The sequence below is a fragment of the Molothrus ater genome, chromosome Z (assembly GCF_012460135.2).
Source record: "Molothrus ater isolate BHLD 08-10-18 breed brown headed cowbird chromosome Z, BPBGC_Mater_1.1, whole genome shotgun sequence".
NCBI classification, from domain to species: Eukaryota; Metazoa; Chordata; class Aves; order Passeriformes; family Icteridae; genus Molothrus; species Molothrus ater.
The window spans coordinates 11,046,150-11,067,107 of NC_050511.2; the positions used below are offsets into that span (position 1 = coordinate 11,046,150).

At 37.7% G+C, this 20,958-nt stretch overlaps 1 protein-coding gene across 1 annotated transcript; it reads right to left on the reverse strand.

Annotated features, from left to right (window-relative positions):
* Nucleotides 1-6,093: 6,093 nt before the first annotated feature.
* Nucleotides 6,094-20,225, reverse strand: C1QTNF3 (C1q and TNF related 3). Its single transcript, XM_036403256.2, has 6 exons — nucleotides 20,070-20,225; nucleotides 14,723-14,834; nucleotides 12,416-12,570; nucleotides 9,711-9,840; nucleotides 8,916-9,015; nucleotides 6,094-7,820 (listed from the first exon to the last, which is right to left on the reverse strand). The coding sequence occupies exons 1-6, from the start codon at nucleotides 20,151-20,153 to the stop codon at nucleotides 7,661-7,663; spliced, it is 741 nt and encodes a 246-aa protein (XP_036259149.1). The 5' UTR covers nucleotides 20,154-20,225; the 3' UTR covers nucleotides 6,094-7,660.
* Nucleotides 20,226-20,958: the final 733 nt, after the last annotated feature.

The following is a 20,958-nucleotide window of genomic DNA, read 5'->3' on the forward strand; positions in this document are numbered from 1 at the left end:
TGCAGGAATTGACATAAATCCAGAAAGGGTAATGAAATCTGTGGCATTGTATTGACACAGCTTTTCAAACTTATGCTCTGCTCCCAGTATTTCAGGTTACTGGGAAGCAGACAGAGCAACCCATGCTGACATTATACATTTCTTTACATTGGTTAGACTGTGAAAACCTGTAAAGGCTGCTAATTTAAATGCAGAAATTTTTCTCATTCTACAATAACAGGTCTGTTATATACCCTTCATTTTTTGTGCAGACACCAGGTCCTGTAATGCAGGGACTGATTATGTCCACTACTATGGTGCCCCCCACACATGAAATGGCCAGGAGAAAAGTATTTGCATTTTCATTCAAATGAAGCTGGCTAGTTTTGTTTGTTATCCATCTCCCTTAGAGACACTATTCCATGGAAGGGTTTGTTTTCACAGAAATTAGGATGTTACTGTGACACTGTGTTTCTCTGACTAATTTTCAGTTTCATTTGTCCCCTCACACCTTCAGGTCTTGGAGTTTGCGTTGAATACAAACAGGCAATTTCTGTTGTGTCACCTTTGATTTCACCTGATGCTCTTTAGTTTACCCCATCTAAATAACACCATAATCACACCCTGGATAATGTCTGGATTTTGCTATGGTTTAACTGAGCAGTCCTTTGCACCCGCTGTTTAGTTGTCATCCAGAATTACAGCAAGTAATCTGTGGCAGAAACATTTAAGTCAGAACCCTATTAAGTTATTTCAGTTTCAGGGAGGTGAGGGCAGCATTTTATGAGCATTAACTCCAATTTGAACAATTGGATTTTACCAACCCAAAAAATAAACAGGCATGAGAGAGAAACAGATATTCTAATTAACCATGAGATGAAGGCTAATTAGTTGAGTCCAAAAAACTCTCCTGAAGCAGCAAGTTGGCCAGCAGAAAATGCGTGTTATAAACAAGGAGACCTTCTCTACCATGGGCTTGCAGTGTACAAAACACAGTGTGATGTTCATCTATGTGATGCCATTTAATATTTCTAATTAATAAGCAGCAGCAAAGAGAATTCATTGCAGAAGTAATGAGTATGTGAAAGGAGTTGTTTTGGGATTGAATCCACACTGTGTGAGAGTGCTTGTGTGTACTTTATTCTGTTACAACAGTGAGTTGCTGTCTGTGTCATCCTGTGAAATGCATCTTTCACAGTCAGTGTTAAAAGACTGAAATTGTTTTTACTGTGACTTATATCAATATATCTTGCAGAGGTGTAGGCACTTTTGAAATGCACACTGCATGCCAGACTATTACTTTTGGTCTCAGATTTGTTGATTACAATTACCCGTACATTTCAATCCTTTGGAAAAATACTAAGGCAGCAATGTGAAGTTACAGCTGTACACAAAGTCTGGATTCTCCTCTTTCACATGTATATTGTTTACAGTTTAGTCCATCCTAATGCATGGCTAAAGAGATACTGATATCTGTACGGTTTGTATTGATTTTGTTAAAGGAAAAAGCAAAAATTACATTTGTTATAATATTTCAAATATTGGTAACTATAATTGCCTGAGAATGTAAGTAGCAGGTGAAATTTCTCAAGTAAATTGAAAGATACCTGCATTAAACTGAAATTGAGAACTTTTAAGATTCTCATTGAATTTTATGGTAGTTTTGTGCCCCAAGCTTGTAAAAGCTTTCAAACATGGTTGCTTTATCCCAAAGCTTGCATTCATGCCTTGCCTGAATAGAAGCTGTGCTCCATTCATAACACTTGATACCCACAGAGGTGGTGTGGGTGATACTCCACATTTCTAACTTTGTGTCTTGTGCTGTTGTGACAGACACACTGTCCCTTACAGCATGTTCTTGCCAAATGCAGCACCTTAATCTCTGCCATTTCAATGGATCCATCAGTTTGGAGCATCACTTTATTTTTCTGTGTTTTCGTGCTTCTGTGTGAGTGTGGATTTGTGCACTGCTGCTCTCCCAAGTGTACATCTCACCACTCAGCAGCAAAAAAATCTATCCTGAGATCATTATATCCTTCTAAAGCAGCTGTGAATTCATGCTACTTGAAAATCAGACTGTCTGTCTGAAATAATGAATTACAGATTTAGAAATAAAATCTCTGTCTCATCCATAGAAGGTAATTGTATAAGCTGCCCTGTTCACTAAAATAGACATATTCTTGAAAAACTACAGTTTCCAAGTTTTTTTAGTCCAGTCAGTCATTGAGGTGGTGATCTGTCCCAGCTCTACTGAACAGGCGTTGCCTTTAACTTTCACATTGTCAGAAATTTGCCCCCTCCTACTCTGGTAAGTATGAATTTCAGGTTACTGGGATTACAAATTACTGATGCCTGTGACGGTGATTTCTGTACTTTGGACCTCAACCCTTGTACCTGAAGCAAAATATTTTTCTTTCCTTTGAAACACAGCATATGGTATTACTGTGCTTTCATGATTTAGATGAAGAGAATGGCAAGAAACTTTATATAGCTAATCTTTATTTTTGGTAATCAGGAGAAAATAAATACTTTCCTGTGAGTTTATTATTAACTAGTATTGTAGAGGCTGGAAACTCTAGACTGGGATTATTTCCACATTTTATTTGCCTGAATACTGAGCTTGAGGTCTGTGCTGGATGCCACATAAACTACTGTTTAGCCACCCTGCCCTAAACTTACCTCCAGTGAGCTGTTCCTGCCAGATAACGCTGTCTGCCACATTCACCAGAGACAATTTCTCCTGCATTGCTAGGGCAATGGATTGAGAAACCTTTATTTTTATTAACTGTTTCCATCATCTTGCCCATGAGCCATTTACTATGCGTCTTATGGAATAACTAATACTTGTTATTTATTTTGTGAGTCTTTAGTGATTTGACAGAACATGCATTCTGAGGAGCCAGTCATCTTGGAGGATCTGAAGTGATGCAGTATCTGAAAAATTTTCCTTAGAACAACCATGCTTCAGCTATTTTCTAGTTTAAAAAAAATGAACATGAGACAAATTAAATTCCATCCAGCACTTCCAGCTGCAGACCAGGACTTGCACATGGCAGAATGGCACAATCTCTGAATTCCAATTTCCTGGCCTGAAATTCTAGTCTTTGCAGACTTCCTTGACTTTCATCATCTTTACTATGCTGTAAGAGCCTGGAGTGTTTTTCTGTCAAAAAACTTCCAGGACTGAAAAAAAAAACCCTCTTAGAAAGTATTCTAAAATGAAGGTAGCTGCAGTTAATTTAATTCTGCCAATCTTTCTTACATATTAGTGTTCACTATTTTTACAGTAAAGTCACTTTGTTAACTGTGCATTTGGATGGAGTTTCTGAATGAAGATGTTCTGTATATTTTTCTTCCTATCACATTCCAGTATATGCGCAAGTCCTTATTCAGCAAGAATCTTACACTTGCTGCTGGACAAGGCCAAAGAAGTAGCATGTGACTAGATGATGGGAGGATCACACACCATAAGACACATTCACAGGAAACAGAAGCTGAGATGTCAAAGATAATTTGAACATGGTGTTTCCACTCTTGGTGTTATAGCAATGTGATTCTTTTTAAAAACTGATTTTTGTGGATTTTTTTTTTAATATCTGATGGACTGTTTCCAGAAAAGCAGGAAAACAGCCCTCAATTTGTGCAATTTTTCAGCAGCTGATACAAGGAGTCTCTTTGTTTAATAAAACCTTGCGACATGTGGGTTTTATTATTCTGTGAATGTGTTCATGGAGGATAGCTTGCTCTGTTCCAAATGCAGATACACAAAATTGAGCCTCTTCCACTCTCATCCTTAGTCTTCATGTCAACATCTGTTGACATGAAGTTTATCAGTCCAGTGGCAGAAGACTGAAAATTAATGGGGGGCTGCAGATGCTCTAATTCCTTCTAAAACTGTGTGGTTAGGCCCAAGAACTAAAGGACCGCTCACCCTTTGGTGTAAGAGTGAACCTGGTCATACTAGGAAGTGCACCTTCTATCAAGTTCTTTTAATTTATGAGGATAGTTTCTAGAGTTTTCTTCACTGGTATCTGAGCATGACAGCCTTTTGTTGTCTCAGATTTTTAAATCTGAACTGATCATCCAGGCTGTATTTTCTTTGGTTGTTGAAGCAGAACTAACTGCAAAATTCACCAAAATTAAGAACTGTAGGTCTTCTCACACATCACTCAATGACTCCCTGCACGTTTTGTCCTTGTGTGATTTTTTTATGTTCTGAGCACAAAAGAATCATTTTAATAATCTGAACTAAGAAGGAGGCAAAAAAGTTTTAATTCAAAGCTACTTCTATTAAAAACTTCTTCAGAAAACAGCAGGTTGTAACATAGGAAGCTCAACGAAAGAGAAGGGAAGATGAAAGACCTGAGTGTAAAGTTTGTTCCTTATTCTCTCTTTAGAAAAATACTACTTTATTTAAAGATCTCCCTTTGGCAGGCTTCTCAGTGAGGCTGAGACTGCAAACTATTGTCAGTCTAAACTGCTTTTTCAGTCAATCAGTCCACAGACTAACTTCTAAAAGTAAGACCATAAACTTCTTCCTTTTCTCACAGAGTTCTAATTAAATTTTCTTTAAACACCATTCATGAAATTTGGCCCCAGACCTCTAACATTTTTCTCCCATTTGGTTTTGTTCTAGTTCATGTTTTTCTTGCACAGAGGTTGTGTTTTACCCCTGCCAAGGGGGTGCACCCAGCACCTCTTGAGTTGAACACAGCCCTGTTTTGCAGAATGCTCATGACGGAGCTGGAGATGAGAGTTGCTGGCTTGCAAGGATGTCACAGCAGACCCTGGAACTCTGGAGGAAGGGAGGAGCAGGATTTGGGGGTGGTGTTTTACACACCACAGAGCCGAGCTCAACTTGGCTCTGTGTTGAGAAGCATTTTCTGCTGCCAGGATGCTAGCACCTACCACAGAGGTTGAATATCACCGACCAAACCACAGCTCTCATGGCAGGCAGGGACTTGTGGGTCTTGCCAAGTTTTGGTTAAATCTGGGAGCTCAAGGAGGGGGTGAGATACTGATTCATTTTAGAAGAGACAAGAAGCCATTAAGTTTACTCCAAATTACAGCTTTGCAGTTTCCAGAAGGTTTTTCAGCTGTAACACAAATTACAAGATACCATGTATTTTATAACAGGGAATAAAAGCCTCTGGTAGAAGACATTTTGTCTTGAGCATCTCCTAAGCAAGAGTCTTTCAATCATCAGCAGCAATGGAAAGATGACTAACCTTCATGAACATTTCTGAGAAAAAAGATCATATATTCCACATGACTTACTGAAAATAAAGCGTGTTAATTTTAGAGAAGAAGAATACACACACACACACACACACACACACACACACACATACACACACACTCATATTCACATCAGTTGCTGTATTTTGAAGGATCTTCCTTCTTCTTTTAAAGGAAATTAATACGTAAGTTAACTATTTATTTGTAAAGTATTATGACGCTTAATCAGCAGAGATTGCATGCAGTAAATTGCAGAGAAAAGACTGCTGAGATTTCAATCAAAACCTAGGAATTTTAGCTTTGATGTAAAAAACTGTTTAGCTTTAACATTGGAATTGCTATTTTTTGCCAAAGAAGCTTTTGTGGTAATTCTTAGTCACCTTCCCCTCTTAGCAGGCCAAGTTGCACAAAACTCATGAAAACAGTACAAAATGGGTAAGGCAAAACATGACTTTCTTTTATATTATGGCCATTACAGTAAATAGTAAGATAAAAAGGAGCTTAAAATTAGCGTATGTCTTACAGTTTCTAAGTGCTTCCTTCTGACCAAAAAGGCCATGTCACAAAAGAAGAGTAAGTCCCCAAAGGAAACCTTACAGATTTAAATTTCATGTATATATGTGTGTAAATATATATATACACACACATGTGTAAAATAAATGTATTTTAATCCTTAATGCTGACTTTCTCCCATTCAGTAGCAAAATGAATGCTTAGGAAAGGCATATTAAAAAGAACATCTCTCTATTGTCTCCAAATGGTAATACCCTTGGTAAATACAGATATCAGCAAACCAGTATAGCTTTGAACCATTAATCTTTATTGAATAAATGTATGTTTTACAAAGTAAGCTTAACAAAATAACATGGTCTCAGGTTTTGAAAACCTATGTGGCACAGACCTGACCCAAGTTGATAAAGAAATGATTAAAACACATTAGACAACAGTTCATTAAAGCTAATATTTTCAGTGGTTGATGCATAAAACTAAAAACATCATAAGTCATAATCATCAAGTATCAACATGCATTTTTCTTCATAAGATGTGGTTACATACGCTAGGAATGTGTACAAGGACATACAAATTCATAGGGCAGATTTCAATTCATTTGCTCTATTGTTGTGCTACTGATACCTGTATCCAGTATAAAAGAATTTCAAATAAATATTTTCCTAACCCCACCTTCCTGTTATACATTAATGGCAGGTAATATCTGATTAAAATGTAATGTCTGTAAAAAGGAATTTTATATTTCATTAACTTTTGTATGGAGAGCCAGAACAAGATACATTCAAACTTCAGTATTGATTTTGGTGCTCATTCAAATGAAAATAGCAGGACAGAATTTCAGGTACCCAAATTTTGAAAAGCCAGTAACATAGATGCTGAAGATTGGCCCAGTGTACTGGGACCAGAACTACTAAGCCATCTAGCATTTGCTTTCACCAGTTTAAATACTGAACTGGCTTAGCTGTAATGGCTTTTCCTGAAATACTGATTCTTGGAAGGCTGCTAGGAAAACTGTTTCAACAACTTCACTGTTAAGTAAATATGTAATATTATAAAGTACATCCTTCTGGAGGAGCCCCAAACACCACAAAGTTTGTTTATCTCTGTGCTGTTGGTGTATCCTGATTTCTCTAGCGTATATGCCTTTGCTTTGACACCCTGCATTGGCTTACATCAGGTTTAAAAATTCTAAGGCTAGGGGGAAACATTACAGTTCCCCTGCCTGATCCCCTTCACACTGCAAACTAAATTACCTTAGCTTCAAGCTGCTACTAAGGCAAGAACTACTGACATTCTTCTTCTAAGAGAGAGAGACTAAGCATAAATATGTGCTAAAAATCTGTGAAAAATGACACCAGATACATCTTCAGAGGTTTGAGATGGGAATGCAAAATACCTGAATCCTTGACATCTATATTTTCACATTTTTTCCTTCGATTTGAGCTCATTCCAATCCAGTACAAACTTCTTCCTTTAGATCTGGTCTCACCTGAGCCTGCTTATAATACATTCAGGCCTGTTTCTGTGATGCAAATTTAAATGAACATGTAAGAAGAACTGAATAAATGATCCAAAACTTTTGAATCACTTGTTCAATTCCTGACATATAACTAAAGTATATTTAGAGATGAAATTGACTTTATGTAAACCACTCTTTTCCTTTGTTTTTCATTCACTTTTGGGGAAGAGAGCAATAGCAACATTTAATGATTAAATAGGTGCAACCCAGATGACAATGGATACTCTGTGAATCTGTGTCAGCTACCCAATGTTTTCAGCTCATCTCTGATACACAGGTAGCAGCACATTGCATCAAAACAAGGCTTCTTGATCCTCCAATGTTGTAAAGTTATTTCACAGTCCAGTGAAATATACAAGTTCCAAAAAAGATGGTTTTTTCACATAAACATCTATTGGGTTTTCTCCATTTTTTTTACTTGGTTTCAAAAAGAAGAAACCCAGCAAAGGTGGAGAAGCGTTGATGGTCCCCATGGAGGGCTCCATTTCCCATTCGCAGCCAAACTTCATCTCCTTTGGCAAGTTTTAGGACTGCACTGTTTCCTGAAGTATCTGCTTTCCCTTTGGATTCATAGCTAAGGATGAATATTTTAACAAGTCAGGGTTTTGTTTCTCAACAGTGACCAAACAAACCACTTTACCATTGTTGTTTACCAAAAAAATCCAAGAAGTATATTGTTATCCTGAGCAAAACTTTCTTGAAAGACTTGCCAACATTTTTTCAGCTTTATAAGGAAATTTTGGCAACTTTCGGCATTTGATCTCCTACTCAAATTTTGCACCTTACCTAAATGCATTATTTCATTCCTTTCTGAAGTTCTGGAATTGTAACTTATTTTTTTTTCCAGGACACAGGAACAAATTTTTTGTTTAAAATGAAATGCTGCTCATTGATCACAACACTACAAATTTTCTGTGATGCTTTTTTCCCCTTGAGTTCATCCCAACTAATTTTAAGAGCTGAGTCCCTGTGCTCCCAGCATAGGCAGTGAGCAGATGCAGGCAGCTTGCTCCCTACTGAGCCTTTCATTGGAATATGGGTACATTTGATGTGGGCTTGCCTCCTGGCTCTGCCTCCTTTCTTCTACCTCTTGCCTTTTCTGACATCAGTGCTTCAGGGGGAATAGAAATTAAGCACTTTTCCTTTTGCAGAGAAGATCTCTTGGGGATGAAGCTACCTGTGGTGGCGTGCTAATGATAAAAAGGCCAGTAAACCTTTGCTTCTTACTCATCCTTACTACTGCAGCTTAAACACTTCCCAACTTTAAAGTAAAGTTTAACTTCCCAACTCTTAACAAGACTGTACCTAGTCACTGGACACTTCATTATTTCCTTTCTCTGACAAGCAAAATGAGGATGAAGATATATTTTAGCAGAATGACAGCATGGTACCACTGAACTCCAACCCTGACTTGTAGTGCTAACTCCTTTCCCCTGAGTTTGAGGAAATGGTGATCAAGGCTGAATTTTAGGTCCGGCATCTGTGGTGTGTATGGTCCAAATGTGTATGCATGCTGAGGATGGCAAAATAAAATAGGTTTTCTTGTTGGTTATTTTACCCTAGAGAATTTCTTCCAAAAAATGAACAATTTTACATTTCTTGAAAGGTGAGCAAGCTGTCACAACCATACAAATGTTTTTGCATTTAGATGTCCTGGCCCTTTACTTACCTGTATAAGCTGAACACTGTATTACCATTATGCATCAAGTACACGTACACTTCCTCCACGTCTTCATGTTTCATCATATTGAAAGTAAAGAAATATACCCCTGAAAAGTTTATAAAAAACAACTTGTTTGCTTCATAGAAAGAAGTAATAATGCTGCACATTTGTGCCTCTTGCTTAGAAACCATAACAGCTGTGGACAAAACTGCCTTCCAGTTGTCAGCAGATATTTTGTTTCTGCTTATAGCATTCCAAAATGTGATTAATTTTAATTCTGCATATGGGAGGTGTTGTTCTTCCTGCATCACAGCTGCATAAGAGGGGGGACTGATGTAGCTGAGAAATAACCATGAAGAACTGTAATGCCTCATTTCCAGCCACACATCTGTTGCAGGTCAGCTCGCAGCTGAATTGGCATGGGGGAGGATGGGGATCAAGAGATTGACAGGAGGCAGGAGGTGGAGGAGGCAACTGTGAAGCTGCTGCTGCTTGCTATAACATTCAGACTGTGGTTCTGTCATCACAGTGGCTGAAGGGATAAAGAGCCACAGCAAAGCAAGACAGTCCTGCTCCGTCCCCTGGCCATGCCTCTTCCTCCTGCCTTTGTGTCAGCACTAGTCTCACTGGCTGGCAAGACCACTCTTGGCTTGCTCAGCTTTCAATTAATTTTTCTGGAAAATAGGTAGCAAGAGCTATGCAGACTGAGTACAAAGGCAGTTAAATAGTGCCTCATCCTTTTTGACCACATGTCTCTCTGCAGCTCCAATAATCACATTATTTTGTTTTGCAAATGCTCACCATTCACTGGAGCACCAAATCTCCCGGTCATGACATCAAAAAAATTCCCAACGTTGGTTTCGACGCTACTGAAGATGATTCCACTGTTCTGGTTGCTGAAGTGAGTAGCCATTGAAGCCATAAATGCGACCTGCAAAAATCCACTTCTTATTCAGGCAGTCGTTCACGAAAAACACGTGTGTAGAGCAACCAGGTACAGATTTTTTTCCTGTATTTGCAGTCTGTTTATTTTCCTGACAGAGATGTTCTTCTAGGGTTTGCTCCAAGGCCAATAAACTCCTTGGAGTTAACAAAGCTCCCATTGAATGAAACTGGAAGAAGACTAGGGTTCTCATATTCAATTGGACTATTCATGACTGTAAAGTAACTGTATGGTCAAGTGTTTGCAGTTCAGAACCTTAATTTCAGATTTTATTTACTTTTAAGTCTTGTTAGAATGATGCAACAGCAATATAGTATTGAAATGGTGTTTCTGACAAAAAGGTTTTATATAGTTTTATGTATTCCCCAATGCATTTAAACTGGATATTGCTTTTAACTGCATGTGTGAAAATGAGCAATGGTCAGTAAAATCCATAAAGATTAGTGTTTCTTGCTTAGAGATACATGAAGCACTTTTATTAGAGGTCCTCTGGAAGTGCTGCAGCTGACACTCAATATTCAATGGTTTTTCTATCTTGTCAGTTGCCCTCAGTTTTGAAATCAGAGGGTGGTGGAGACCAAGAGGGGAAAATAAGAAAATTAAAACTGTGCTTCAACTTCGTGTTTCACTTCTTGTCATAGAAATGTTCCATAGGAAGTAGTGCAAAACATCCCACACCAGACAATTTAAATTACCCTCAGGAAGATATCAGGGAATGACCCCGCCAGCTGGCCTGGTTAGGGAAGGGAGTGACCTTTTCTGTAAGTCTATCATTCCCCTGCCCCCATTATGTGAGTAAATGGCGTAGAATCAGAATTGCTGCACTTTGTTGCCAAAAGGTTACATGTAGACTTGGCTTTTTATTTCTATCTCAGCTTCTTAAATGACAAGTCTTCAATTGCATCTGTTACTGCCCATCACAAAAATGACATTTTTTGTGCGCTTCCAGCTATGCTGGTATTTAAAAAAAAAAAAAAAAACCCAGCCCAAACTCCTTTTGATTTCAGATCCAAACCAGAACAAAATGAAAACAGACAATCAAATGCAAGTCTGGATCCAACAACGGAAATCGTTAGCCATCTGTTCAGAAATTTAAGGAGCTCCAGATGTGAGCTGAAAGCTTGGGCTGATTTTCCTTACCCCTGCATGGATGCATTTTCTATTATGGCAATTGTTAATATCTTGCTTCTCAGCCAGGATCACATCAAAGTTCATCATGTGTTAAAGGAAAGCAGCTGCAGTGGCAGATTGATGGAATTTATTGCTTTTTGTCTAGATTCCATTTCACAGTCTCTTTGACCCTGAGCTACTTTTTGTGGGCTGAACAGAACAGCAGAAAAATATATCTTTTCTCACTAGGTCTCATTATGAAGTAGCAGGTCAACATGGATACACAAAGTTTTTCAAAATAATCCTGTACTTAAAATAGTATTGTATTCAAAAGTGTTTCCTCCTATACCACCACTGACTTTAAAATTCTTAAGTATGGTGGTAAGAAATACTGTAAACATTTTTAAAGACATCTGATAGAAGAAGTGATGGAATTTTAAGTATTGGAAATAGGTATTACAATATGAGCTTTCCTTGTTCATCTTCTTTCATCACTCAGTTTTAATTACAGTACTACCATTGTCTTTATGTAAGGAAAAAAACAGTGGTAGTTAATTTTAAAATTGTAGAAAGATATATGTTGAATGTAATTAAAGGTATGTTTATCAGATATTCAGCTATACCATGAGTATATATTATATATATTTCTACATGCATATATTATATGTATATGCACATGTATGAATATGTATATATGTATCTCTGTGTGTGTGTGTGTATAGAGATATATATACACATATATTTATATATATATACACACAAACTCTCTGCCATCTGCCAGATTCCTGGGATTTGAAGAAGCTTTAGTCCAAAAGCTGTGAGATTGTGCCAATACAAGAGTTGAGCTCAACAGCTCAGGTTTGAACCCATATTTAATTGCTCATCTGGCTTTTGAATTATTCATTCATAGGCAGAACCTGCATAGCCCCAAACATATTTAAAATATCTAGACATATAAATATACAGATAACTACTGAGGGGTATCTTTTGAAACTAAAGGACTTTTACTGCACTCAAAAATTTTGAGTAGCTGGATGCATGTGCTTCTGAGAATCTCATAAAGCCCGGCTGCCCTGAGAAACATGACTCCTTTACTCTTTCCATATGCTGTGGGAAGTGCAATTATTTATGTGATACAGCTTGGTAGGAAAATGATAGTCCCTGCTATTCTCCTTTAATAACCCAGATACTGGCTTTTTGCCCTCAAAGGGGAGCATATATGTTTCTTCCTGCCTATTTCTCAGCTGGATTCTGACTAAAGCTTTTCTTTTCCAGAAAGATCTGGCACAGCACTTTTTTCAGTAAGGACAAGGGCTGTATATGCCTGTTACAGTATTAATTTACAAGGGGATTTGCTTCTTAAGTATCTTACAGTAATAAGGGGCTGTTTTTTCAGTGAAGAAAACCATAATCTGAGGTTTGCTGCAGCCAATATGAGCCAGAGATTTTGTACCTGTAGCTCTGGGGGAATCCCAGGGTAACCCTTCTCGCCTTTGGGCCCATGATGGCCACGCTCTCCTCTTGGTCCAATATCTCCTTTGTCTCCTTTCTCACCTTTGGCTCCTTCCTGGCCAGTTGCTCCATTATTTCCATTGTTTCCATGATTTCCTGAAGGGAAACAAAGCTTTCTGTTTTATTTAAAGAATTTATCATATTTTAACAGACAAGTGTGACAGGGTCCTCTTCAGTGCCATATACCCCAGACTGAGATGAAACAGATAAGAAACTGCTGCGTGGTCAGGTTGATAGCAAAAGTTTTGATGAAGGACATAGATTCTGGGAGTTAACTTTTATGTTGCTGTATAAACTGGTGGTGTCTCAAGTCATTGCTTTGTGGGGGAGATGTGCAGGAAGACCTCAGCAGAGAGAAGGCTCAAGGAAAGCAAAAGCCTCTTTCAATTGCCACATACTAGGTAGCCTGCAGAAGTGGTTTTCTGTAGTATAAACACCAATTTCCTGGTAAATTAAGTCGATCATGATAGAATAAGATAATTTTGAATAAGATTTTGCTATCTTTAAAACACATCCACACAAATGATGAATGGTTGTAGCATTAAAGTTGTTAAAATCTCTGCTGAAAAGAGGACAGTGTGTATTTGCAGGGTGTTGGCTAGGGGTCGTTTGATTGCATAGTCCTACATTTAAAGAGAGGCAAAATTTTTATAATTAAGCCTTTTTTGAGATGGCTTACTATGAGTACATGGGTAAAACAACTCATTGCAAAACATACTCATGCATCTGCAGTATTACTTACTTCCTGGTGTTGACTGACTAAATTACTAAGCAATGTCTATGCAGCTGACAGGATTTTAAAGTTGGCTCAGAATTACTGAGCAATTATTATCTCTCCTGCAGCAAAAGCCTGATCTTTCAGCTCAGGGGATTAATTAATGTCATCATTGTTCTAATTCAACCTGAATTGAAGTTAGGTTCTTTGCCACTCTGCTTGTTCTTTGATTATTCTCTCTGGTTAGAAATTTACAAGAAGAATAGTGTTGTTTGAGATCAAATCTGATGATGAAGTGATCCTTCAGAGTTTTTCTATTAAGAAAAAAAAAAAAAACTTCAAACGAGGAAGCCAAATGCTGAAAGAAATTATGCACATTTTTTGTTTGGATAGAGGAATCTGCAGCTCTTAAAAATAACAAGATGCTTTATGTGAAGCCAGAACTGCTCTACCAGTTCAGAACAGAAGTCTGCAAACAACATTTGATTCAATCAAGGGGAAAAGCAACTGCTGCTGTTCCCCTTACAGGCACAACAACATGAAATCCACCAAATGAAGGAGACAGAAATCCCAGGGTACAGGAGGCTGCTGCCAGACGTACATTTGTGGTATCCTGCAGTGACAGAAAGGGGGACTGAGACAGGAAGGAAGGGCAAAGCTGGGACTAGGCCATGCCCCAGTGTGTCCACTGCAGCCTTGAAAATGTGGCTCTAGTATGAAATCATATCCTGCTTCTAAGAATCCAACAATTTATTAGTAAGTAATGGATCACTGAATTGCATTTTCATTGTGTTAACAGAAGATGTAAGTTTTTCAAGAAGAGACAAGTCTGTCTTTCAGTGACTTGCTAATTTATGTTGTACCTCTGCTTCAGGAATGGTGATTTCCAAATCTCTGAAGCTAGATGATATAACAAACTGACACCAGCATGCAACCAACATTTTCCCTTTTCTAGGCTCTTCTATTTCCATATCAATTATCAGATCAAAGTATATACTTTTCTTGTGTATGCTGTTCTTCTGTGGACATTTTTTATGTTAAAAAAGGGGATTTTTTATAATGAAAGACAAGATGAAAGAAGAAAGTGAAGTAATTTCTGTGGGAGAAGTATTGTGTTTCTGTAAAATATTGGCTAGCAGTATGCTAGATGAAGAAAAGCCCTTGAACACAGTAACACAGCTGGATATACAAAGGTGATGACAATAATCAGCTCCAGGGAACAAGTTCATCCAAGTTTATTGGGAACTTCATGCTGTTTTAAGAGAGACCAATTTTTCCTAGAGGTGTGATAAGATTATTTTCAGTATGAATTTGTGAAAGCTGAATTTTAATAACAAATAGGTTTTCAATGGAAAATATCTTAGAATATAACTGAAAATATCTGTCTCCTCTGAAATTATAGAAAAATTATATTCCTGAATCTGTCCCCAAACACTGATGTTTGGACCACTCTCTGATATTTCATAGAATAGCCTGTAATTTATGGCCTGCAATTAGACTGATTTAAAAAAGTGAGTTAAACTTCATCTTTACCTGGCATCCCAGGGGGCCCAGGAGGTCCTGGGGGCCCTTGGTAGAGTCGAACTCCAAAGTCACCTCGGCAGCAGGAACTGCAGTCTGGATTCTGCGGTCCAGGCTGCGGGGGCTAAGTGCACAAAAATAAGCTTTAAGTAGCTCATTCATGGAGGACATCAATCTTATGCATGTTGGTTACAGGGTCTTCATTATATATTTCTGTGTATATACTTGGTAAGTTTTTAAAAGAGTTCTTATCTGGCATGAAATTCTCACATAGTTAGGTTATCCCTGAAGATGTTATTTTTGGAAGATTTAAAGGAATAGCTCTTGAAGCATTCAAAAATCTATAACGAATATTAAAAAGTCCCAGCTTGTCCTGTTAAATAATGAATGTTTTTAAAATAAATGAATACCAACTAATGAAATTTAGATGAATATTTCAATTAGATTCACATCCTGATCCCACATTTTAACTGACCTTTGATGACAAACCTGCCTATGTACAACCACTGGTAGGACACAAGGGACTTGATTTGACCTTCAGCACTGAACTATCCTCCATTAAACATAAATAAAACTGTGTTGGACCACCCAAAGAAGATACTAAAAAAATATCTGTGCAGCATATTCCTCTTCATGATCCTAGACCATGTATTTACAGGCTACTAAAGTTGGGAGACCCTAAAAACGTGCCAAGACACAAGACAAAAATTTGAACTTAACACAAGGTGTAAGGGGCTTTTGATCATTTGTAGTAGTGAATGTGAACCCATGAAAACCTATATGCTGACTAATACAGCAGCTTAAATAAAGTAATCAGTTCATTATGTACAGCTCAACTACTGTAGTAATCAGTTTAATAATGGCTTTGTTTGAGTGATTTTCTTTTCCATATTATTGTGTTTATACTAATGGAGACTCATTCAATTCTGACTGAGTTTCATAACTTAGTTATCATAGATTTTCCAGTATGTCAGATAAAGCCAAAGTTCAGTGTTTGATTTTATTTCTCTACCTCCTCATTTGTTCCATCTTTGTTTCTTTTACCTACAATTCTTTCCTAATATCCTGAGATGCAAACCTTCAGTTCTTAAAATCTGGAGATGGATAGTTACACCAATCCAACTACTACTTCATTCCATTATTTGCCTTCCTTCCCTTTCTTTTCCCTAATCTTTATCATTGTCAAATTACTTGCCCAATGCAAACTTATTGGTTTAGTGTCAGAAAATGAGCCTCTGTCAGGATGGGAGCTGTCAAATGAGCACACAGATGTGCTTTATTCCTGCCCTCAGGAATAGAGCACATCAGTCATCACTGATGTCATCTGAAACATTCTGCCTGTGTTTTGGATAATACCAAGCAAACCCTTGGAATTCATTGATTTCAGGAGGCTTAGGAACTTATGGATATAGGAAATTCATTTCATGACACCACCAAAACACTGCAGCTCCTCCAACGGGACAGACACAAGCCCTGTCCAGCTGGAACCAGTGATGGTGGAGTTACCATGGGAATAAAGGCTGACTTGACAGCTAAACAAATACCCTTCATATTCAAAGAGTTTTGGAAAAGTTAAGACTTGCCAATGGGCAGAAGGGCTTCATACTTATGGGGTTTGGTCAAGGCTATGCTTTTTAGATTAATTCTGGACAAGGTCTATAGTTAATGAGAAAAATAGGTTCTGCCTCTTGAACTCTCTCTTCCTGGAGAACCTGTTTGTATTTTTCTGGCTGTTTTGTCTCTTCCAGTTGTTAGGCAGGACATAACTGACAATCACCAAATGCACTTTTTATAATATTCCTGGATGAGAGAAGAAGTAGCTCTAGTTTCAGCCCATTTTCAGTCCTTGAAAGGGAGCCAAGTACAAGAGGACTGGAATTGTGCAAGCATGTTGTGCCCCCTAAAAGAATAATGTTGATTTTTGCATTGAGATTAAAATCTCCAGCTTTTTTTAGATAGTGCTTCATATTCATGTTAAATGGGAAGGTGAACTAAATACACACCTGCCAAGAGCAAGTAAGTCATATCAGCCTAAAAAAATCCAAAGATTTAGAACAGATTGTAATTGAGGGAAGACATGAATTCAGCAAAGGGGACTGCATGTGAGACTCTCTCTGTGCAGATGCAATTTCTCTTTTTCAGACAATGTACTGAAATCTTGAACAACTTTATTAGAGAAACAGCTATTTTAAAATAAAATAGATACAAGTGATGGTCATAACCAAGGGCTATCAGGCGTTGCCTCAAAAAAAAGGTCATTAGGTTCTTAGATGTGAAATAAGGCAAGTCCTGCCAGTCCAGTTGTATGCAACAGTTCCACTGATTTAAAAATAGCTTTTTATGCAAGTCATAAAGTAATTAATTTATTACCTTTACTCTTTCACTAGGAGAAAAAAAATTATTCGTGGTCAGCTGCCAAGGATGAGGAATATTTAGGATTTTCTTCTAGTCTTTAAAAGCAGAGAACTTCATGAAGAGTACATTTAAAGGAGAGACATGTTCCTAAAGTAAAATTACACTCAAATGTGGCATAGAAATTAGTTGCAATCTACTTGCCAAAGGCATCATCTGCAGCCATTTGTGCATAAATTTTGTCAGTGAGTCTTTGGCTTTGCTGCCAGAACATGAATATAATTTAGGAGGTTGTGAAATGCATCTGCCACATTGATATCCTAACACTGATAGAAAACTGGAACTATTTCTGAGGCTATCTGCTGAATTTCTCATGATTTAGTATATAGAAAAATAATCTAGGCAACAGATGGTCTGTGAAATTCCCTTAAATTAAAGCTGTGAGCAAGTCATAATTGGAAACACAGCCTTTGACCCTTTTCGACTTCCTGATTAATTTTATGAATTTCTGTTTTATTGTCTAAGACAATACAGAAGACAAGTAATGTACCTCCACCATTCTTGGCTTCTGTTCTGAATGCAAAATATCTGTCTCTGTGGGCACTTAGGCCCTCCATGCCCCTTCTCCAAACAAAGACACAAACAAAAGTTGCCAAAATTCAGGGTAAAACACTGCTTGGCTAGTGATACTTAAAGATTTTCAAAGAGCAACCTGAAATGGCAAAATGGTCTGACATGACTCTGCTTAGTCACTAAGAGTTCTTGCTCTTGAAAAATGCACATTATATTTTACATGAGTTAACAGCAGTGTGGAAGCTGGCCTTGCACTCAATGCAGCAAAGACAACAAACAGTAGTAACATACAATCGATAGTAACAACAAATACTATCATCTCTTTTCCACAGCAGGGAAGGAGACCTTTGAAACATTTCAGCAAGAGGGTGAAATTCCCCAGCCTAAATTCTCTTTAGCTGAGTAGCGTTATTCCATCTAAAATAACTAAGAAAGCAGGAAATAGGAATTGAATAGTTTCCATATAACTCAAGGGAAAGAGAGAGATTTCACATGAATTAAAACATGTCAGTGCCACCTTTGTTCTTCCTCTGCCTAGAAATTCCTGGAGTCTGGAAGTGGAAAAAACATATTGCGTAAGCCACTGTGTGATTGATTATCCCTGTTGTGCATCTGCTAGTGCTCCATTTCATTTCAGTAAGCCAAAAATTGCATCATTTCCCCAGAAAAGTTTGCTTCTTGGAGATGGACTGGCAGGTAAATGACTGCCATCAGCTGTACTCGGATCACTGGGCTTGCTTTTATTGTCACAACCTGTTCCCCAGCAGTCAGCTCCAGACAAGTTGCATTAAACTCTCTGACAAGAGACACATGCAGCCTGAGCACACTTTCTGTGGGGGAAAGTTTGAACCCTAAAAAGCTGCGGTTTTGCCCTAAATCCTGCATTATCTGAAATTGTGTAGTATTAAAGGGGAATCTTCTGTACAAGCTCTGCAGCACACAGCCGCAGAATTCTCCCTGCAGTAAAGAGGTCTGCACACACTGGCTGGCTCTTGGACTGTACAGCTTATGTTTTACACTGCTTACATTCTGCAAGCACAGTTTAACATGCTACAGTTAAATATCTGTTCTGCTGAGTGCACTGGAGGAACATTTAACTCCTGCCCAAGAAATGCAAAATGCAAGGCACTGTGAAGTTTTAATACAGGGAATACAGTGTATTAAACCTATTCCCTTACTTGGATGTGTTTCAGTGCTTCAAGCCCAGGACAGGATTAAAATCAGACCTCTTCTCTACTTATCATAATATAGGTTATTATTCAACACTTATCTGCATGTCCTTGATTTTGGCAATTCAAAATATCATACTTTGATCTGAAGAAATTTTAAAACCCCAGAGGATAAAAGGTGAACTGTACAGGACTCAAATATTTGTATCAGCTGTAGGAAAACCCACTCATGTTCTTGCTGTTAATAAAACACATTGATCAAAAAAGCCCCTTCATTTGAGTGGAATTTTGTTTTGCCTAGTGCTAGAAAAAGCTTCATCTTCTGCCCTTCAGATTTTTTTCTTTTAAATTTGGACTGCAATATTTTGTGTATAATCAAGTTATGCCATTTTTCCTGTGTTATAAACTAATGACTATAGTATGCAAAGTGCCATGAAAGGCATAAAAATATTCTCAGTTTAAAATGCAGATACTGCAGACTATTTAGAATTTCATTGCAAGCTTTTTTTCTTCATAAATTCTCAGTTGATTTATGTTATTAAATCTACTCATTACATTAGTATCTGATTTTTTCAAGCTACTCCTTAGCATAAAGTTTTTGAACATTCAGAATTTCATTATTTTTGTCTCAAGCTCAAGAAATATACTTTATATACATCATTTCAAAGTAAAATTATTCTCTGCTAATTGAATCTCTCCAAATACCTCTAGAAATGCTGTCTTTTCCTTCACTTCTGAATGAGTTAGAAATATCTAATATATTTAATATATTAAATAATTAATACCTTGGGATAATTAAGAGACTGTATTTTAGCATATATGATTTCACAAGTTCACAGTTTCAACAGAACAAAGCGCTGCTGCCTGTGTTGAAACCAATGTCCCCAAGCACTGCTGGTTCTACCAGCTCATTAAAAGATCCTGTAAAGCAGCCCAGCAGGATACAGACCAATACACAGCTTTAATAAAAACTATTCCAATAAATATATCACTAGTAATGTTAGCAAAAAAAAAAATCTCATTAGCTTTAAAGATATCTTTAAAAGATTAATTCAGAGTACCTGGACTCTATCTGAGGTAGTCAGTTCTACATCATCTACCTCTGGTCTCAGGACATTATGGTCTGTAGATGTGCTATTAACAACAGTCCACTCTATAAGTTGATGCCGCTGTTTCAATATTTCCCTGCTTCTGGAACCTTTGTGACCAGTCTGGTGGTGACTTTGCAATATTTTGGCCACTGGTTTATAAGATCTTCTGCTCACCTCCATGTATTCATCTTGACACAGGCAAAATGGAAGAAAAAATAAAGCCAGTAGATGCCAACTGATGAAATCCTTCTCTGCCATGTTAACCAAAATAATTTTTCAGGAGTCCAGCAAATGCCTTGCAGAAGGAGAACTTCTTTGCTGCACCAGACGTTATGTGGTCCTTTCAGCTTTTCCACTAGTAAGCCTGGCACTGAGACCAGTACCAGGTTTTATATGCTTGCATGCAATAAATAAAACTAAAAATGCCAAAGTGACAGGATCCTTCATCCAAAATCAGTCATGCTCCTTTAAACAAACCAGGCATTATTCACCACTTCACCACCACAAGGAAAATTGATTCGTATGCTGGAAATGACCACAGCATTTAATGGACTCCTGTGGTTCCTATTTGGGGGCATTAAAAAATGTAGCACCTTTCCTTTGGCATGTTTTTGTTTAAGTGTGAAAAAATGTGATGGAAATGGGGAACATGTGGCTAATGGTTTACGCTCCTTGATTAGACATGGAAAGGCTGTGAATTCACACTCTTAAATGTCTTTTGGACACAGTCACCTTTCTTATTTGCCAGGAAATTCACACACACAACTGCGTCAGCCCAGTCCGAAAAACCCTTCCAAAAGCAATTAGGAAACAAAAGCTCAAGAGGAGCTTTTGCATACGAACCTGACCCAATGGCTGTTTCTGACTATGCTTTTCATTCACTAGAAGAAAAATATTGAATTTCTGTCAGTTGGCCAGCAGTGGAAGGAGACCGGGTAAGTAGCTTTAAAAAACTGGGTTGAATTCAGATTCACAGAGCCCCGTTTCTCAGCATTAGTTAAACATGCTTGGCCAAGTAGTATTTTCTCCCTTGAGTTCCTAATGTTTTCCTAAATGTAATTGC